The sequence below is a fragment of the Macaca nemestrina genome, chromosome 2, assembly GCF_043159975.1.
Source record: "Macaca nemestrina isolate mMacNem1 chromosome 2, mMacNem.hap1, whole genome shotgun sequence".
Taxonomy (NCBI): Eukaryota; Metazoa; Chordata; class Mammalia; order Primates; family Cercopithecidae; genus Macaca; species Macaca nemestrina.
The window spans coordinates 115,871,949-115,887,780 of NC_092126.1; the positions used below are offsets into that span (position 1 = coordinate 115,871,949).

The window sequence follows — 15,832 nt, forward strand, 5'->3', positions numbered from 1 at the left end:
GCTAGTGTCAGATTTTGTAGGTGAGGCTTGGAGAAGTGTAATAGTTAACCTAAGTTTGCATAGCTGCCAAGTGTCGGAACTGCGATCTGAACCCTGGGCTTGCTGGACCTCTGCTGCTACAGCCAGATCTGATGCAGACCCCATGCTCTTGATCCCACCCAGCTCTTGGCCTCTCTCTTCATCTCCAGAGGTGGACACGGGCTGGCTTCCACATACAGACCCTCTGTCCAAAGTCCCCACCAGTCACTGCCACTGCACACACACCCAGCTGCACACAGCCCACTTCCAGGCCCAAGAGCCCCTGTAACCCTAGCCCTTCTTGTCTCCCTTGCTGGTCAGTCAGAGCCTTCATCACCCGGTTGTCTTTTCTGCACCTTCCCTTGGTCCTGGGCTGAGTCAGGCCCAGGCAGAGTCATGCCCAGGCAGAGGAAGATGCTGCCTCTTGGTGGGCCTCACAGGGGCTTCTGGCCTTGTAAAGAGACAGCACAGCAAACTCCCTCCTCCCCCTGCATCCCCGCTCTCTGTGTTTGGCACCCTGCTGCCCACTAGGCTTCAGGCCACATCCTGCCCCTGCTTGCTCCTCGGGAGGACTCCCCATCTCCCCTCTGCCCATTCACCCCCTGGCTCATCCAGGTCTGCCCTGCCCCATGCCTTCCCTCCGCAGCTGGTGATGGAGGACATCTTCATCAGCGGTGACCCCCTGCTGGAGTCAGTGGGCCTTCATGAGCCACTGGTGGAAGAGCTACGGGCCACCATTGCCAGTGCTGTGTCCAAGGCCATGATCCCACTGCAGGCCTATGCCAAGGAGTACCGAAAATACCTGGAGCTGAACAACAATGACATTGCCTCCTTCCTCAAGTGCGTATGTGTGCCCATGTGTGCTGGAGCGTGTCCGTGTGTCTGTGCATGTGTATCCCCTGCCCACTCTGCTCACCGTCCTCTGCCCCCTCCCGTGTGCTTGCTGTCCTCAGAGCCTACCAGACGCAGGGCCTGTTGGCCCAGGACGTGCGGGAGGTGGTGCTCACCCACTTGCAGGAGAAGGAGATCCTGGACAGCTCACTGCCCAGCAGCATCATCATTGGGCCTTTCTACATCAACACTGACAACGTCAAGCAGAGCCTGTCCAAGAAGCGCAAGGCCCTGGCCACTTCCATGCTGGACATCCTTGCCAAGAACCTGCACAAGGAAGTGGACAGCGTAAGTGCCCACCTGCCCCACCTCAGTGACCACAGCAGCACACACGGACCCTCACATACACGGCAGTATGTTCCCAGGCAGGGTCTGGGGTGTCTGCGGACGCCCAGGCCAAGGGAAGGAGCTGGAAATCACCCTGCCCCATCCCTGCCTGTCTGCGGGGAGTTGTCCCATATGGGAGGTCCCAGGAAATGGGGATTTCCACCTCCTTCCCCAGACTTGTAGAGGCCTGGGAAGCCTCACGAAGGAAACAAGCCCTTGACGGACTTGTTTCATGGAGCTAGGGGATTCGAGCACAGGCCTCAGAAGCCCTGCGTGTGTTGATAGGGCTGGAGGAGGCTGAGAGGGTGAGGTGTGCCGAGTCACACCCTTGCCCCACTGACAGTCCTCAGCAACCCAGGGAGCCCACCAAGAGCACCCCTCTTGGAAAGCACCGCAAGATGTTTTGGGGGAGGGGACAGTTACCTGTTGGGAGATGCGGGAGACCGAGGAGGAGGAGCAGGCGAGGGAAGGCAAGGGAGCAGCACGCTGCCCTCCCCAGCGCCTCCTCCCACTGCCAGATCTGCGATGAGTTCCGCAGCATCAGCCGCAAGATCTATGAGAAACCCAACAGCATTGAGGAGTTGGCTGAGCTGCGAGAGTGGATGAAGGGCATCCCGGAGAGGCTGGTGGGCCTGGAGGTGAGGCAGGCACACGGGCACTGGGGCCAGGGAGGCACAGGGCTGGTGTTAAGAGTCCGAGGGCTGGGTCAGGCACGGACTGGGAGGTCAGGACCCAGGAGGCTGAGGGTGAGGTAGTTGGACAGAGGACAGATGGGGTTTAGGGGGTTGTGAGCCGGGGCTTCAGAGCTCTGCTGTCTGGGGGTCGGGGGATGGAAGCTGGAGGTGTGGTGGCCATGGCTGTTGGAACCCTGAGCCTGATGCTGCCCTTGCACCCTGGGCCTCCTCTCCCGGCCCAGGCCTCCCGATCTGAAAGAGAGCAGCCCCTCTCTAGCACCCGTCTCTCTGGGGAGCCAGGTTCCGATTACCCACCCCTCCCTGGCACACATGCAGTCTCATTACCACCTGTCTGTGCAGGAGCGGATTGTGAAGGTCATGGATGACTACCAGGTCATGGATGAATTCCTCTACAACCTCAGCTCAGATGACTTCAATGACAAGTGAGTGGGAGCTTGACCCCCATGCCAGGTGCAGGTTGGAACGTGAGGGGAGCTGCTGAGCTGCAGAGGCTCCCAAATGCCCCGGCTGCCACAGTCTGTACAGTCTCCCCAGAAACGCCCCACTGAGATTCCAGAGGCCAGGGCTCCACACATGGGCCGAGAGCAGCCAGGGCCAGGTGGCCAGTGGGGCAGAGGGAATTCATTTGGGCCTCTTGGCCTCAGTGGCTCCCCAACCCTGTCTCTGTCCTGTCAGTGGCCTGGCACACATTTTGCTTGTTTATTTTTTGAGACAGGGTTTTGCTCTGTCACCCAGGCTGGAGTGCAGTGGCACGATCTCAGCTCATTGTGACCTCTGCCTCCCGGGTTCAAGTGATTCTCCCTGCCTCAGCCTCCTGAGTAGCTGGGATTACAGGTGCCCACCACCAAGCCTGGCTAATTTTTGTATTTTCGGTAGAGACGGGGTTTCATCATGTTGGCCAGGCCGGTCTTGAATTCCTGACCTCAGGTGATCCGCCTGCCTTGCCCTCCCAAACTGCTAGGATTACAGGCGTGAGCCACCGCGCCCAGCCTGACACACGTATTTTACTGTGGACCTAGGGTTTCCTGTTTGTGGCTGGTGCCCTTTGGGGTTCTTGGGAGCACTGAGAGAGGCAAAGCTCAGCCTGGTGGGCAATCCCTGGAGAGGGGCATTTGTCCCCACCCAAGTCAAAAGCCTTGTGGGAAACAGCCTTAGGTGCCCTTTTCCAACCAAGCCATACTGAGGCCGCCAGAGACCCCACACCCATTGCTGCCTCACAGGTGTTGGGGGAGTCAGGACCGTCAGGACCCTGCCCAGGAGAGGGAGACACTGGCAGACAGGGCACCCGGATGCTCAGGGGGAGCTCCCCCAGGGTCAGCATCCCTAGGCCGGCTGCAGATGGAATCCCCACATCCCACAGATCCCCTATGTCAGCTGGGCAAAGGGAGTTGGTCTGACCTGAAGGCAGCTGGCCTGAGGGCCCTGGCTAGAAACTGTGGCTTTGCCTCCTCTGAGGAAAGGCCCCTCTGGCCCTTGAGGCTTAAGAGGGGAACTCAGCCTCACTCCTCTCACTTCCCCTTGGTCCCCATCACTGCACTGGGCACCTTGGGTCTGCATCTCACTGGATGCAGACTGTAGCTCCCAGTGGGCAGGGCAGCCTCCCTGATGGTGGCAGTAGTGCCTCCCAGCTCACCTGCACTTCCCAGCTGTCCGGCCCCAAGGGGCCTCCATAGCTGCCTGGATTTCCCCTGATCCCCCTTCTCTCTGGCTGCCTGGGTGCCTGGTGGGATGCCCCTGCCTGGCCTTGCCACTCCACCACTTCAGCCGCGATATTTCTCCCAATCCCCACCCCCATCCCGGCCAGATGGATTGCCAGCAACTGGCCTTCTAAGATCCTTGGGCAGATAGAGCTGGTGCAGCAGCAGCATGTGGAGGATGAGGAGAAGTTCCGCAAAATCCAGATCATGGATCAGAACAACTTCCAAGAGAAGCTGGAAGGGCTGCAGGTGGGGCACAGCTGCAGGCTTGGTGCTGGACACACCCCCCACCACACGCACACACAGTTCTCCAGGGCCTGGCCTCACTTCTTGCATTCAGGAGGTGCTGAGTCAACATGTGATGGGCGAGCAGATGGATGAATGAATAAATGGCTGAAAGAATGAACCCAAAGGCCAAAGAGATGCCTAGGCAGCAAGCTCCAGAAAGATTCAGAGTAGTAAAGCTCTCAGCTCTTCTGTTGTGTCCTTGGCAGCCCACTGGGCAGTGGGCACAGTGTCAGGGCACTGGGTCTCCCCTGGCCTTTCTGTGAGGAACCTGCTCACTCCAGGAGAACAACCTCCTTAGAACTGAGAGGAGTGGATGTCCTGGGACCTCTGGTTCCCTGGGTTTGCATGGGAAGGCGTGGACACAAGTAGGGCTGCAGGGGCATCTGACCCATTCATTGCTCCTTGGCCTGCAGCTGGTGGTAGCTGGCTTTTCCATCCACGTGGAGATTTCGCGAGCACACGAGATCGCCAACGAGGTGCGGCGCGTTAAGAAGCAGCTGAAGGACTGCCAGCAGCTGGCCATGCTCTACAACAACCGCGAGCGCATCTTCGGCTTGCCCATCACCAATGTAGGCCTCCTGCAGGCACCCTTCCCCCATCCCCCCAGGCTTGAGGAAGCATCTCATGTAGATGCAGCTGCCAGGGGGCAGGGCTCTGGCATTTGGGGGCAGGACCCAGCAGGCTGCAGAGTGGAGATAGCCCAACCCTGGCCCTCAGGTTGAGGAGGCCCCTGGTACCAGGCAGTAGGCCTGAGGGTCAGCCCAGGCCTGGTGCAACAGCTCAGAGCCCAGATCTCGGGTGGGAAGAGAAGAAGGGAGACCAGGCCCAGGTGTGTGGCGGCAGGGTCAGGGACAGCAGCCAGGAGTAAGGGAGAGGGAGAGGACCTGGCCCAAGAAGGGGCAGCATGGAGAGAGACTGAGGAGTGTCCCAGGACAGCCCCATCCCTGCCCTCCTGTCCCTGCAGTATGACAAGCTCTCCAGGATGGTGAAGGAGTTCCAGCCCTACCTGGACCTTTGGACCACAGCCTCTGACTGGCTGCGCTGGTCGGAGAGCTGGATGAATGACCCCCTCTCTGCCATTGATGCCGAGCAGCTGGAGAAGAACGTGGTTGAAGCCTTCAAGACCATGCACAAGTGCGTGAAGCAGTTCAAGGACATGCCAGGTAGGGAGACAAGCCGGCTGATCTCCTCCTCCCTGCCTCTGCCGCCTGCCTCTTATGCCTTTCTGTCCTACCCGGCAGCCTGCCAGGAAGTGGCTTTGGACATCCGGGCCCGCATCGAGGAGTTCAAACCATACATCCCGCTGATCCAGGGACTGCGCAACCCTGGCATGCGGAACCGGCACTGGGAGACACTGTCCAACCAGATCAACATCAACGTCAGGCCCAAGGCCAACCTGACCTTTGCTCGCTGCCTCGAGATGAACCTGCAGGACCATATCGAGAGCATCAGCAAGGTGGCCGAGGTGGCTGGCAAGGAGTACGCCATCGAGCAGGTGGGCAGCCACCAGTGGGCCCAACCACCCCAGCCAGGCCCTGCCAGACAGCCTGGCCTCCTGCTCTGGCAACCACAGCCACTTGGGAGGATGACAGTAATAAGCCCCATCCCTGGGGCCATGAGGCCCAGGGATTGAGATGCATTCTATTAAGTGAGTTAATAATGCACATAGAGTTCTTGACAGTGTCCACCATTGCTATTATTCTTCAGTTACTCCTCTCAAGAGCCCCGAGAAGGAGCTGATAGCATTAGCCTCAATTTAACAGATTGAGTCAGGCCGGGTGCAGTGACACATGCTTGTAAATCCCAACACTTTGGGAGGCTGAGGAGGAAGGATCACTTGAGCCCAGGAGTTTGAGACCAGCCTAGGCACATAGGGAGACCCCCATCTCTACAGAAAATTAAGATATTAGCCAGGCATGGTGGCACATACTTGTGGTCCCAGCTTCTTGGGAGGCCAAGGCTGCAGTGAGCAGTGATTATGCCACTGCACTCCAGCCAGGGAGACAGACTGAGACCCTGTCTCAAAACAAAACAAAACAAAACAAATATACATCAATTAAGGCTCAGAAAAGTTCAGCAACTGGCCAGGGTGACACAGTAAATGCCGGAGGTGAGACCAACGCCCACACTCCTGCTAATCTTAGCTGCCTCCCAACATGTATGTACAACCACATGCAGCACATGTGTAAGAGTGAAATGGGCTGAACACAGTGGCTCATGCCTATAATCCCAGCACTTTGGGAGGCCAAGGCGGTGGATCACTTGAGGTCAGGAGTTTGAGACCAGCCTGGCTAACATAGTGAAACTCCGTCTCTAATAAAAACCCAAAAACTATCTGGGCATGGTGGTGCACGCCTGTAATCCCAGCTACTCGGGAGGCTGAGGCAGGAGAATTGCTTGAATCTGGGAGGCAAAGGTTGCTGTGAACCAAGATTGTGCCACTGCACTCCAGCCTAGGTAACAGAGCAAGACTCCACCTCAGAAAAAAAAAAAAAAAAAAAAAAGAGTGAATTGGCCCTGAATTCAGACAAGGGCTCACATGGGACTTGTTGCCAAACAAGCCGAGAGTATTTGCCAGAGGGGCCATGTGGAGGTCATGGCCAGGTACTGTCTGCTGCTTCTCTGGGCAGGGCTAGTCAGACAGCATCAGGACCAGCTCCTCCCGGAACTCAGCCTGGCTTGTCCCCCACCCCAGGCACTGGACAAGATGGAGAAGGAGTGGTCGACCATCCTGTTCAATGTACTGCCCTACAAGGCGACAGACACCTACATCCTGAAGAGCCCGGACGAGGCCTCGCAGCTGCTGGACGACCACATCGTCATGACTCAGAGCATGTCATTTTCACCCTACAAGAAGCCCTTTGAGCAGCGCATCAACTCCTGGGAGAACAAACTGAAGCTGACCCAGGTCGGCCCTCCCCCCAGTCCTTCCCTTATTGCTCCCCCAATTCAGAGAGCCCGGCCCACAGGTGTCACTGATGGTCTCCGGGTGGGGTTCAAAGCGTCGCAGTGCCTTGCCCCTATTCACACAGCCCTGGCTCTCTGGCAGACCCCGCCCCAGTGCATTCAGAGGGGGGCAACTAGGATGGGCTCTCCATCCATGAGGTTCAGCTACTGAATGAGGCAGATAAGGGTGTGTAGGGGCAGTATTTCGGTCCCAAAATGTGGCTGAGGATGGGCCTGAGAACTGCCAGCCGGCCTCCCCAGGGCTGCCTGAGCTTGGTACAACCAGGATCTCCAGTACTGACACTTTCTGGGCCAGATATCACAAGGCCCCAGAGCACCTCAGTACCCTTTCCGACCCTGTCCTGAGCTTCCATTCTCGTCTCATTTGGAGCTACCTTGGTTGAGGGGACTGGGCCACCAGGGACTGGGCCACCAGGGACTGTGCTTGTCTTGGGCTCTCAAGGCCAGAGGCAAGGGCTGCCCACAGAGCCCTGGAGGGCAGTCCCAGGGCCAGCCTGCAGGTGTGACTGTGATATCCCTTTCCCCCGGCCTCCCTGGGAGCTGTTCAGAGACCTCCGGTGAAGGCCAGAAGCAAGTGAGGAGGGCTCCTCTGTGTGCCTGGACCACCCAGAGAGGCCTGAGCTGGTCAGCACTGTCCCAGGTCTCCCTCTGCTCACGCTGTCCACTCGACCTGGAGTTCGATGCCCGCCTTCCATCTCCTCCAAGGCCCAGCACCAAGCAGCCTTGCCAAATCTCCCTCACCCTCCTTCAAGGGGTTCCCACCAAGGCCATTGTCAGTGCCTCTTACGGAGTCCACTACACATGCTGGGTCCATGATTCAGAGGCAGAACTGGCTCCCTAGTGGGCTGTAGGCCCCTCGAGGGAAGGGACCAGGCCACGTTCCATTCTATTTCCCCTAGTGCCCACCAGGGCCTGGCACAGTGCTGACACTGCTGACTGTGACCCCCATCCCATGAGGAAGAAATGGATGAGTGTGTGAGTTTGCGCTGATGCGAGAAGACAAGAGATACATCCTGAATTGGGATTTTGGAGGCAGAAGGGGGAAATGGCTCATTTTGAAGATGTCTCACCCTTGGACTCATGTTTCAGAGAGTATTTTAGGACTCTCACACTCAAGACCCATTGGATCTCAGAGAATCCTGGGGTCATGGACCCAGAAGTCCTTCCAGGAAGGAGGCTGGTTTGTCTCCCAGGCTCCAAGTCTTTCCTATCACTGCAGGCTTTGCTGGCGTGGGTGTGTTCCTTCCTTCGGAAGAGCAGCTCCCCCAGCTCCTTTGGAGGCTTGGGTGTCCTGTGGGGATGTGGGACTTCTCTGGAGGGCAGGCATCCCTGTATCCTCTTTGTTCCCTGGAGTATCACAGATGACAGCACCATCTAGAAATCTCCCTGTAGACACTGGCTCTGGTGTCCAGTGCTCTGCCCAACATGCTGGTGGGGTGAAATGTCTCAGTCATTGGGACAAACCCCAGCTTGGACCCTGACAGTCCATATCACACCCCTCCCTGCCCCTCCCCTCCCCAGGAGGTTCTGGAGGAGTGGCTGAACTGTCAGCGGTCCTGGCTCTACCTGGAGCCCATCTTTAGCTCTGAGGACATCAACCGGCAGCTGCCTGTGGAGAGCAAGCGCTACCAGACCATGGAGCGGATCTGGAAGAAGATCATGAAGAATGCCTATGAGAACCGGGAGGCAAGCTCAACGGGGGTGGGAGGGGAAGCTGGGATGCCCAAGGGCCCTGGTCACGTAGCTTCCTAGTCTCTTCCCTCCCTACACAGAAAAAGCTGGTAGCTGGCTTACTGAGGATTTGGTCTTTTTTTTTTTTTAGACAGAGTCTCGCTCTGTCATCCAGGCTGGAGTGCAGTGGCACAATCTCGGCTCACTGCAAGCTCCGCCTCCCGGGTTCACGCCATTCTCCTGCCTCAGCCTCCCGAGTAGCTGGGACTACAGGCATGTGCCACCACGCCCAGCTGATTTTTTTTTTTTTTTTTTTTTTAGTAGAGTCGGGAGTTCACCATGTTGGTCAGGCTGGTCTCGAACTCCTGACCTCAGGTAATCCACCCGCCTCAGCCTCCCAAAGCGCTGGGATTACAGGCGTAAGCCACCGTGCCCGGCCCATATTAGCATTTTAGAAGCCCTGACAAGTCCTGCAGCAAAGCAAACTCTTTAGCTTTGTTTAACTCTAACTTGTTTGACCATAGAATTTTTTCTGTGGGGCTGATGGATGCAGCCACTGGCTCAGGCAGAATTTTTCTGCATCTTCCTCCCCAGTCCCTGCTGAGGAGCTCTGGCTGGTGAGGGTGCTCTGGGACGAGCCTGCCTTGCTACCTGGACCATGCTCACCACCCGTTTCTGTGCATGGCCTGGGTCCTGCAGGTGATCAATGTGTGTTCCGACCTGAGGATGCTGGACAGCCTGCGGGACTGCAACAAGATTCTGGACCTGGTGCAGAAGGGCCTCAGCGAGTATCTGGAGACCAAGCGGAGTGCCTTCCCCAGGTGGGCGCCACTTGGCCCATGCCCACTCCACCACTGCCTGCCCATGAGGCTGAGGCGTCCAGGGCCCTGCTCAGGCTAGGGTGTGGGGATGTCCGTAGTGCTGGGGCAGCTGGGGCCCAGGGAGCCTGCACGACCCGATTCCTCACCCCTGTTCCCCTGGCAGATTCTACTTCCTGTCAGATGACGAACTACTAGAGATCTTGTCGCAGACGAAGGACCCCACGGCCGTCCAGCCACACCTGCGCAAGTGCTTCGAGAACATCGCCCGGGTGGGCAGCAGGGCCTGGGGCTCAGGGCCAGGAGCATGGGGCATCTTCCCAGGGAGAACCTCTCTCTTTTTGTGCTGAGCCCTTTTAGCAGGAAACGTGGCAAATGACATTCCTGGTCTTTGGAGACACCCCCGGGGCCTGTGGGAGGAAGGTCAACTGCAGAATCTCCAGTTCAGGGCTGGGAGCCCTGGATTTCCAACTCACCAGGGGCTCCCTGTCTCCCCAGCACACTGCAAAACCCATGAGGCCAGAGGCCTGTGACCTGCTTTGTCTTCCCTTATCTATTTGGGAGGCTGGGGACATGCAGGGCAGTCAGCCTCCTTCCCCAAAGCCTGCTTCATGCCAGGCCTGGGCTGGGGCCTGAACACTGCTGGGGAGAAGGCAGGCAAGATAGACTCGCGGGGGGACGCGAAGTCAGGGCTCTCTTCCTGAGGTGGAGGGCACCGGGCAGGTTCAGCGCTGGGGCTGTGGTGGCCAGGGCATCTGGGCATACCAGAGGTGACCCCACTTCTGCTCCCCCACTGCTCGCAGCTGCTGTTCCAGGAGGACCTGGAGATCACGCACATGTACTCGGCCGAGGGGGAGGAGGTGCAGTTGTCCTTCTCCATCTACCCCTCTAGCAACGTGGAGGACTGGCTGCAGGAGGTAGAGCGCAGCATGAAGGCCAGTGTGCACGACATCATTGAGAGGGCCATCAGGGCCTACCCCACGGTGAGCCTCCCGCAGCCCATACAGTCTTCCGCCCCTGCGCCCCTCTGTTTCCTCTCAGTGCTCTCCTGCTCCAGCCGGCCTCGTCCTCAGGCTGCAGCCATGAGGGCCCTGGGGGCTCAGGAGGGACTCTGAAGTCTTTCCTTTCTGTACACACTCCATAAAGTGAGACTCACTCCTAATGATCATCGGGATGGCTATTCCGTTCCCAGCACTCACTGGGTGCCAGGCTCCAGGCTGGGCCCTCTCCTGTAGTCTTTCTCTCAGCCCTATGACCGTGACCTGCAGCTGGGCTCTAGGTGACTCCCCAGCCTGCAGAGTCAGTTCAGAGATATCTCTGCCACCCCGAGAAGCCCAGAGCATAAGGGCTTCCCTGCTCTAGAGGGACTGGTGGCATCAACAACTGGAGTCAAGTCTGAAAGGCCAGAGCATAGACAGCATTCAGAGGAAGAAGAGAGAACGGGATTGGGGCTGCAGCTGTCCAGGTCAGCCTGCCCATGTTGTCTTCCCAGATGCTCAGGACCCAGTGGGTTCTGAACTGGCCTGGCCAGGTGACCATCGCTGGGTGCCAGACCTACTGGACCATGGAGGTGGCAGAGGCTCTGGAGGCCAGCGACCTCAGAAGCCGGCTGTTCCCCCAGCTCTGCCAGCAGGTTGGAGTCAAGAGGACCCCTGTCTGTCCCCCTCCACCCCCAACATGGCACAGGAGGGCCCAGTCCCAGTCCAGTCCAGGAGCTTTTTCCTATATTGAGCCTGGAAGAGGCCCAGGGTTGGGTCTAAAGGAGAGGTCAGACACCCTTGAAGTGTCTTACAACAAGCCACCCACAGGAAGGATGGGCCTGAGGCGATGCCGCCTCCCCAAGGGTCAGTGAGGGAGCCATGCGCCTGGTCCCTCCTGCACAGTACCGCAGGTACCCCTTGCCCTGTGCTCCGGCACCTTGCCAGGCTCCCCCTCCCGGCATTGAGGGCTCAGACAGCACCACATGCTGCAGGGAGGCAGACACCAGGCATGTGTCTCCATTCTACTTCCTTCTTCCCCCAGCCTGGTCCCTGCTTCCCTCCCAACTCAGACCATCAGAGCCCCCCAGGATAGAGGGACCGTTCGTGGTGGAAGCCCACCCTCTATGAAAGGGGAGGGTGAGCCTCCTCGTGATACCCTGATTTTGACAGTGCCCCCCACTCCTGCAGCTCAGTGATCTGGTGGCCCTGGTGCGAGGGAAGCTGTCCCGTATGCAGCGGGCAGTGCTGTCAGCACTAATCGTCATTGAGGTCCACGCCAAGGATGTGGTGAGCAAGCTAATCCAGGAGAATGTGGTCAGCGTGAATGACTTCGAGTGGATCTCACAGCTGAGGTGAGGATGTGGGGGGCGCCCCCAGGGCCAGAGCAGCTGCCAGGAAGGGGCAGGGGAAAAGAGGAAAGTCAGTTAGCAATAAGCTGGTCCCTGTCCTCGAGGCTCTGGGACAAGCTGGGCATGTGTGCCTTGATGCCCTCAGTCCCAAAAAGAACCCTCTCTCCTTGACTATATATCCTGCCCAGTGGCCCACAGCCCCATAGCCAGGCCCCCATCTCCCTGCACCACCAGGTACTACTGGACAAATAATGACCTGTATATCCGTGCTGTGAATGCTGAGTTCATCTATGGCTACGAGTACCTGGGCAACAGTGGGAGGCTGGTGATCACGCCCCTCACCGACAGGTGAGCGTTCCCTTCTTGCTCCTTCCCACCCTCCCTCCAGTTCTCTCTGGCCCAGGAGTCCAGGGACCATGGCCATTCTGGGGTGATCTAGTCCATCAGAGCAGAGCAGGGTTAAAACCAAGGGCTTTGGGCTCAGATCTCAGTTCTGCCCGTCACAAGCAGAATGACTTCGGGCAGGTGACTTGACCCCTCTGTGCCTGAGTTTCCTCTGAGGCCTCCTCAGGGTGGTAATGAGAACTTCATGAGCTGATACATGTAGAGCTCTCAGCACACGTGTGGCACTCAGTGAGCATCTAATGGGTATGCACTTTCCTGTTTTTATCCGTCAATTCCTCCTTTAATGTGCCAGAGGAACTGAGCTGAGAGACATCATGGGTGAGCCCTTTTCTAATAGTTCTCTCCTACCTCAGTCAGTCACGTCATCTTGCTGCCTGTGTCTAGCACCAGCTGGATTTTCAAGCTGTGTTTTGAGTGAGGGAAGTCAAGTGTGGCCACATGTTGGCCATCCCCAGGGGTCCCTGGGCAAAGTTGGGCAGGGCAGTGAAGTGGGACAAGGAACACGCTGGGCAGGTGTCCGCAGGCCCCAGTCCTGACCCTGGAGCCGGGCTGGGCACACCCAGGCCCCCCAGAGGGGAACGGGGCTAGAGGCCCCAGCCCACAGGAAATTCCAAGGAAAGGGGGAGTGTCTGGGCTATGTGCAGCCCGAGCCCACCTCCTCGCTCTCCTGCAGGTGCTACCTGACACTGACCGGGGCCCTGCACCTCAAGTTTGGGGGTGCCCCAGCTGGCCCGGCTGGCACAGGCAAAACTGAGACCACCAAAGACCTGGGCAAGGCCTTGGCCATACAGACCGTTGTGTTCAACTGCTCTGACCAGCTTGACTTCATGGCCATGGGCAAGTTCTTCAAGGGGCTGGCCAGGTGAGGCTGGGCCTGAGGGTGGCACAGGATGGGGTAGAACAGCCAAACTCTCCTTGGGGAGGGCTAGGTGAGGACATTGCCTGAGAGGGGCCTCAAAGGATGGTGGAGGGGACAGAAGGGGTTAATAGGCATCAGGGCTTGGTCCCGGGGGCAGTGGGGTGGGGAGTGGCAGTGGGTTGAAGACTGAGCTGATGGAGATTGTCCCTGAGGGCTTCCTCCTGAGTGGAGTTGGAGGGGGCCCTCAGAGGGAGGTGCCCAGGTTGGGCTCTGAACACATGTGCCCCATCCGATGTTCTGGCCTCACTCAGTGCCGGGGCCTGGGCCTGCTTCGACGAGTTCAATCGCATCGACATTGAGGTGCTGTCTGTGGTGGCGCAGCAGATCACCACCATCCAGAAGGCGCAGCAGCAGCGGGTAAGCCTGGGGGCGCCGCTCTACTCCCTTGGATCTGCCACACTCGTGCCACCATACTGCTCCCCATTGCAGGCTGAGAAGCCAGGCGCTAGGGTCCGCCCTGGGTCCAGCCTCTCTTGTCCCAGGGGGCACACCCTCACCCCAGTCTGTGGGCATCTCCCAGGCCAAGCTGCGGGGGATGAAGGAGTCCCCTCCTCGTTACATCCTGACCTTTATGGAAAGCCCCAGGCATTAGTCCTCTCTCTAGCCACGTGCAGGGCAGCCAGGAACCTTGTTCTGGAGACAAGAGCTGAGAGGCTGGCAGTTACCTCCTCCTCAACTCCCCTAGTCAGGCTAAGCTTGCTTGGGGCTGGGGAATTGAGGGTGGAGTGAGTGGGAAGCAGGAGATGTGGAGACCTCCAAGGGCCTGAAGCCAGGAGTTGGGAGGCCATGGGCAGCCAGCCACTGGGGCCTGAGGTTTCAGGCCAGATCCTGAGACAGGGTCCAACCCATGGTCAGGGGTCCAGGCCTGGCCTACCAGCTACAGCCAGGACAGGGGCATCACCAGGGGACAAGGGGCCCACTCAGAGGAGGGGACAAGGCTGGGCACCCTAGTCCCAGGCAAGTCAGCCTCTCCCTGCTGCAGGTGGAACGCTTCATGTTTGAGGGTGTGGAGATCCCACTGGTGCCATCCTGCGCGGTGTTTATCACCATGAACCCAGGCTACGCTGGCCGCACGGAGCTGCCTGACAATCTGAAGGCAAGTGCAGGCCCAGAGTGGCCCAGGAAGCACCAGAGCTCTGGCCTGAGTTCAGAGAGGCTAAGTCACTTATGCAAGGACACAATTGCTTGGACTCCAGGGACTGTGATTCCCTGTGGCAGTCCCCTAGCCATGGAGGGGAGGCCTCAGGGCCTCAAACTTGTTCTCAGGGTGCTTCTCATGGGAGAAGTCAGGCTGCCTAGGGATGTGGTGTGGAGGGGGAATCTTATGAGACCGGTTCACCCTGGGCCTTCAGGAGAAATAGGAAAGCAGGAGCCAAGAGGGGCATCTCCTGGGAGTCATGTGGGGGCAGGTTTGGATCAACACAAAGGATCCACTCTAATGGCAGAGCTGCCAGCCTCAGGGGAGTGGAAGCCTCAGCTGTGGCAGGCTTGGTGCAGCAGAGAGTCCCAGTGCGTTGGGGAGGAGGGCCGGGTGAAGCTGAGGATGCTCTGGGAGTGAGCTCTGTCTGCTATTCACATGTGCACCGTGTGCCCCAGGCGCTCTTCCGACCCGTGGCCATGATGGTTCCAGATTACGCCATGATCGCTGAGATCTCCCTCTATTCCTTTGGTTTTAATGAGGCCAGTGTGCTGGCTAAGAAGATCACAACCACCTTCAAGCTGTCTTCTGAGCAGCTCAGCTCCCAGGTGCGGTCCTGCCCTGATGGGGTTCCAGGGTCTGAGAACTTCTGCCTGCTCCCAGCCTCCAGGGCACCTGCTGAGGGCCAGGCTCTATGCCCGGTGCTTTACAGGCATTACCTTGTGGGCTTCTCCCAGCAATCCTTGGAGATAGGAGTTACATGCCCATTTGTCAGTTGAGGACATTGAGGTCCTAGGTAACTAAAGGTCTGGCCAGGCTCATGCAGTACACAGCAGCGCTGGAGCAGGAGCCAGGAACAGATGCCCATCTGGCTAGTTCAGGTGCAAGAGCCTCGATCATTAGGGCACGAAGAGCTTCAGAACTCCAGGCTGGGAAGCAAGTGCACTTGGGCCTCGTGGGGACCAGAACAGGACACCAGGCCCTCCGAGCCTCCCAGCACCACCATCCTTCCACTCAGCGTGCTGAGCCCAGATTCTAAGGACAGATGGGGCGGCCCAGGCACCAGTGCTGGTGGATGAGCTTTCCTGTTCAGCTTGGTTCCCAGGCAGGCCCCCACTTTGCAGCAGCAGAGACGAGTCCCACCTCTGGGCTGACATGCTAGCAACTTTGTTTTCCATCATGATTTCAGAAAAATATCCCTGGTGTCACCCCAATGGGCCTTCTCTGGGTCACCTGCTCATCCATGAACACCAATGACTGTGGTCAGGGGTAATCAGTACTATCTTTGGCCAGATGCAGTCCACCAAAATCTATGAGCTAGAAAAGATGCAGCCTGTTACCAGGAAAAGCAGCGGCAGTTCATCACGGTGCACTCCTAGGTGCCGGCGCTCCCACATACCCTTCTTTCCAAAATGCTCCACACCCCCAATCAGAGCAACTATCCCACATGGTTTTGGAAATGCACTCAACCCTTCCCAAGTAGAAATGACCCAAAGTCAAGCCCAGCCTCTTCATGCGACTCCAAGTCCAAGATTTCTGGAACATATGCTAGTCTATGGATTGGGTCTATATGGAGCCCTCTTGGCTGGGCACCATGGGGCAGAATGATTAATTTAACTATTTCCAACACACTTACTGTGTAATGAAGAGAAACAGGCTAGGGAAAAAA

General features: G+C 58.1%; 1 protein-coding gene across 2 annotated transcripts in view; it reads left to right on the forward strand.

Moving 5' to 3' along the window:
• LOC105480542 (dynein axonemal heavy chain 1) overlaps nt 1-15,832 on the forward strand; it is a 91,444-nt gene that overhangs the window by 39,559 nt on the left and 36,053 nt on the right. For both annotated transcript variants that reach the window (XM_071091828.1, XM_071091829.1), the window contains exons 16-35: nt 665-858; nt 972-1,197; nt 1,755-1,874; nt 2,271-2,353; nt 3,736-3,877; nt 4,330-4,485; nt 4,881-5,079; nt 5,158-5,411; nt 6,612-6,824; nt 8,405-8,569; nt 9,254-9,375; nt 9,539-9,644; nt 10,176-10,355; nt 10,865-11,005; nt 11,541-11,704; nt 11,936-12,049; nt 12,780-12,968; nt 13,277-13,382; nt 14,008-14,121; nt 14,622-14,771. In XM_071091828.1, coding sequence (XP_070947929.1) covers nt 665-858; nt 972-1,197; nt 1,755-1,874; nt 2,271-2,353; nt 3,736-3,877; nt 4,330-4,485; nt 4,881-5,079; nt 5,158-5,411; nt 6,612-6,824; nt 8,405-8,569; nt 9,254-9,375; nt 9,539-9,644; nt 10,176-10,355; nt 10,865-11,005; nt 11,541-11,704; nt 11,936-12,049; nt 12,780-12,968; nt 13,277-13,382; nt 14,008-14,121; nt 14,622-14,771 — 3,138 coding nt within the window. The remainder of the gene's footprint in view (nt 1-664; nt 859-971; nt 1,198-1,754; nt 1,875-2,270; nt 2,354-3,735; nt 3,878-4,329; nt 4,486-4,880; nt 5,080-5,157; nt 5,412-6,611; nt 6,825-8,404; nt 8,570-9,253; nt 9,376-9,538; nt 9,645-10,175; nt 10,356-10,864; nt 11,006-11,540; nt 11,705-11,935; nt 12,050-12,779; nt 12,969-13,276; nt 13,383-14,007; nt 14,122-14,621; nt 14,772-15,832) is intronic.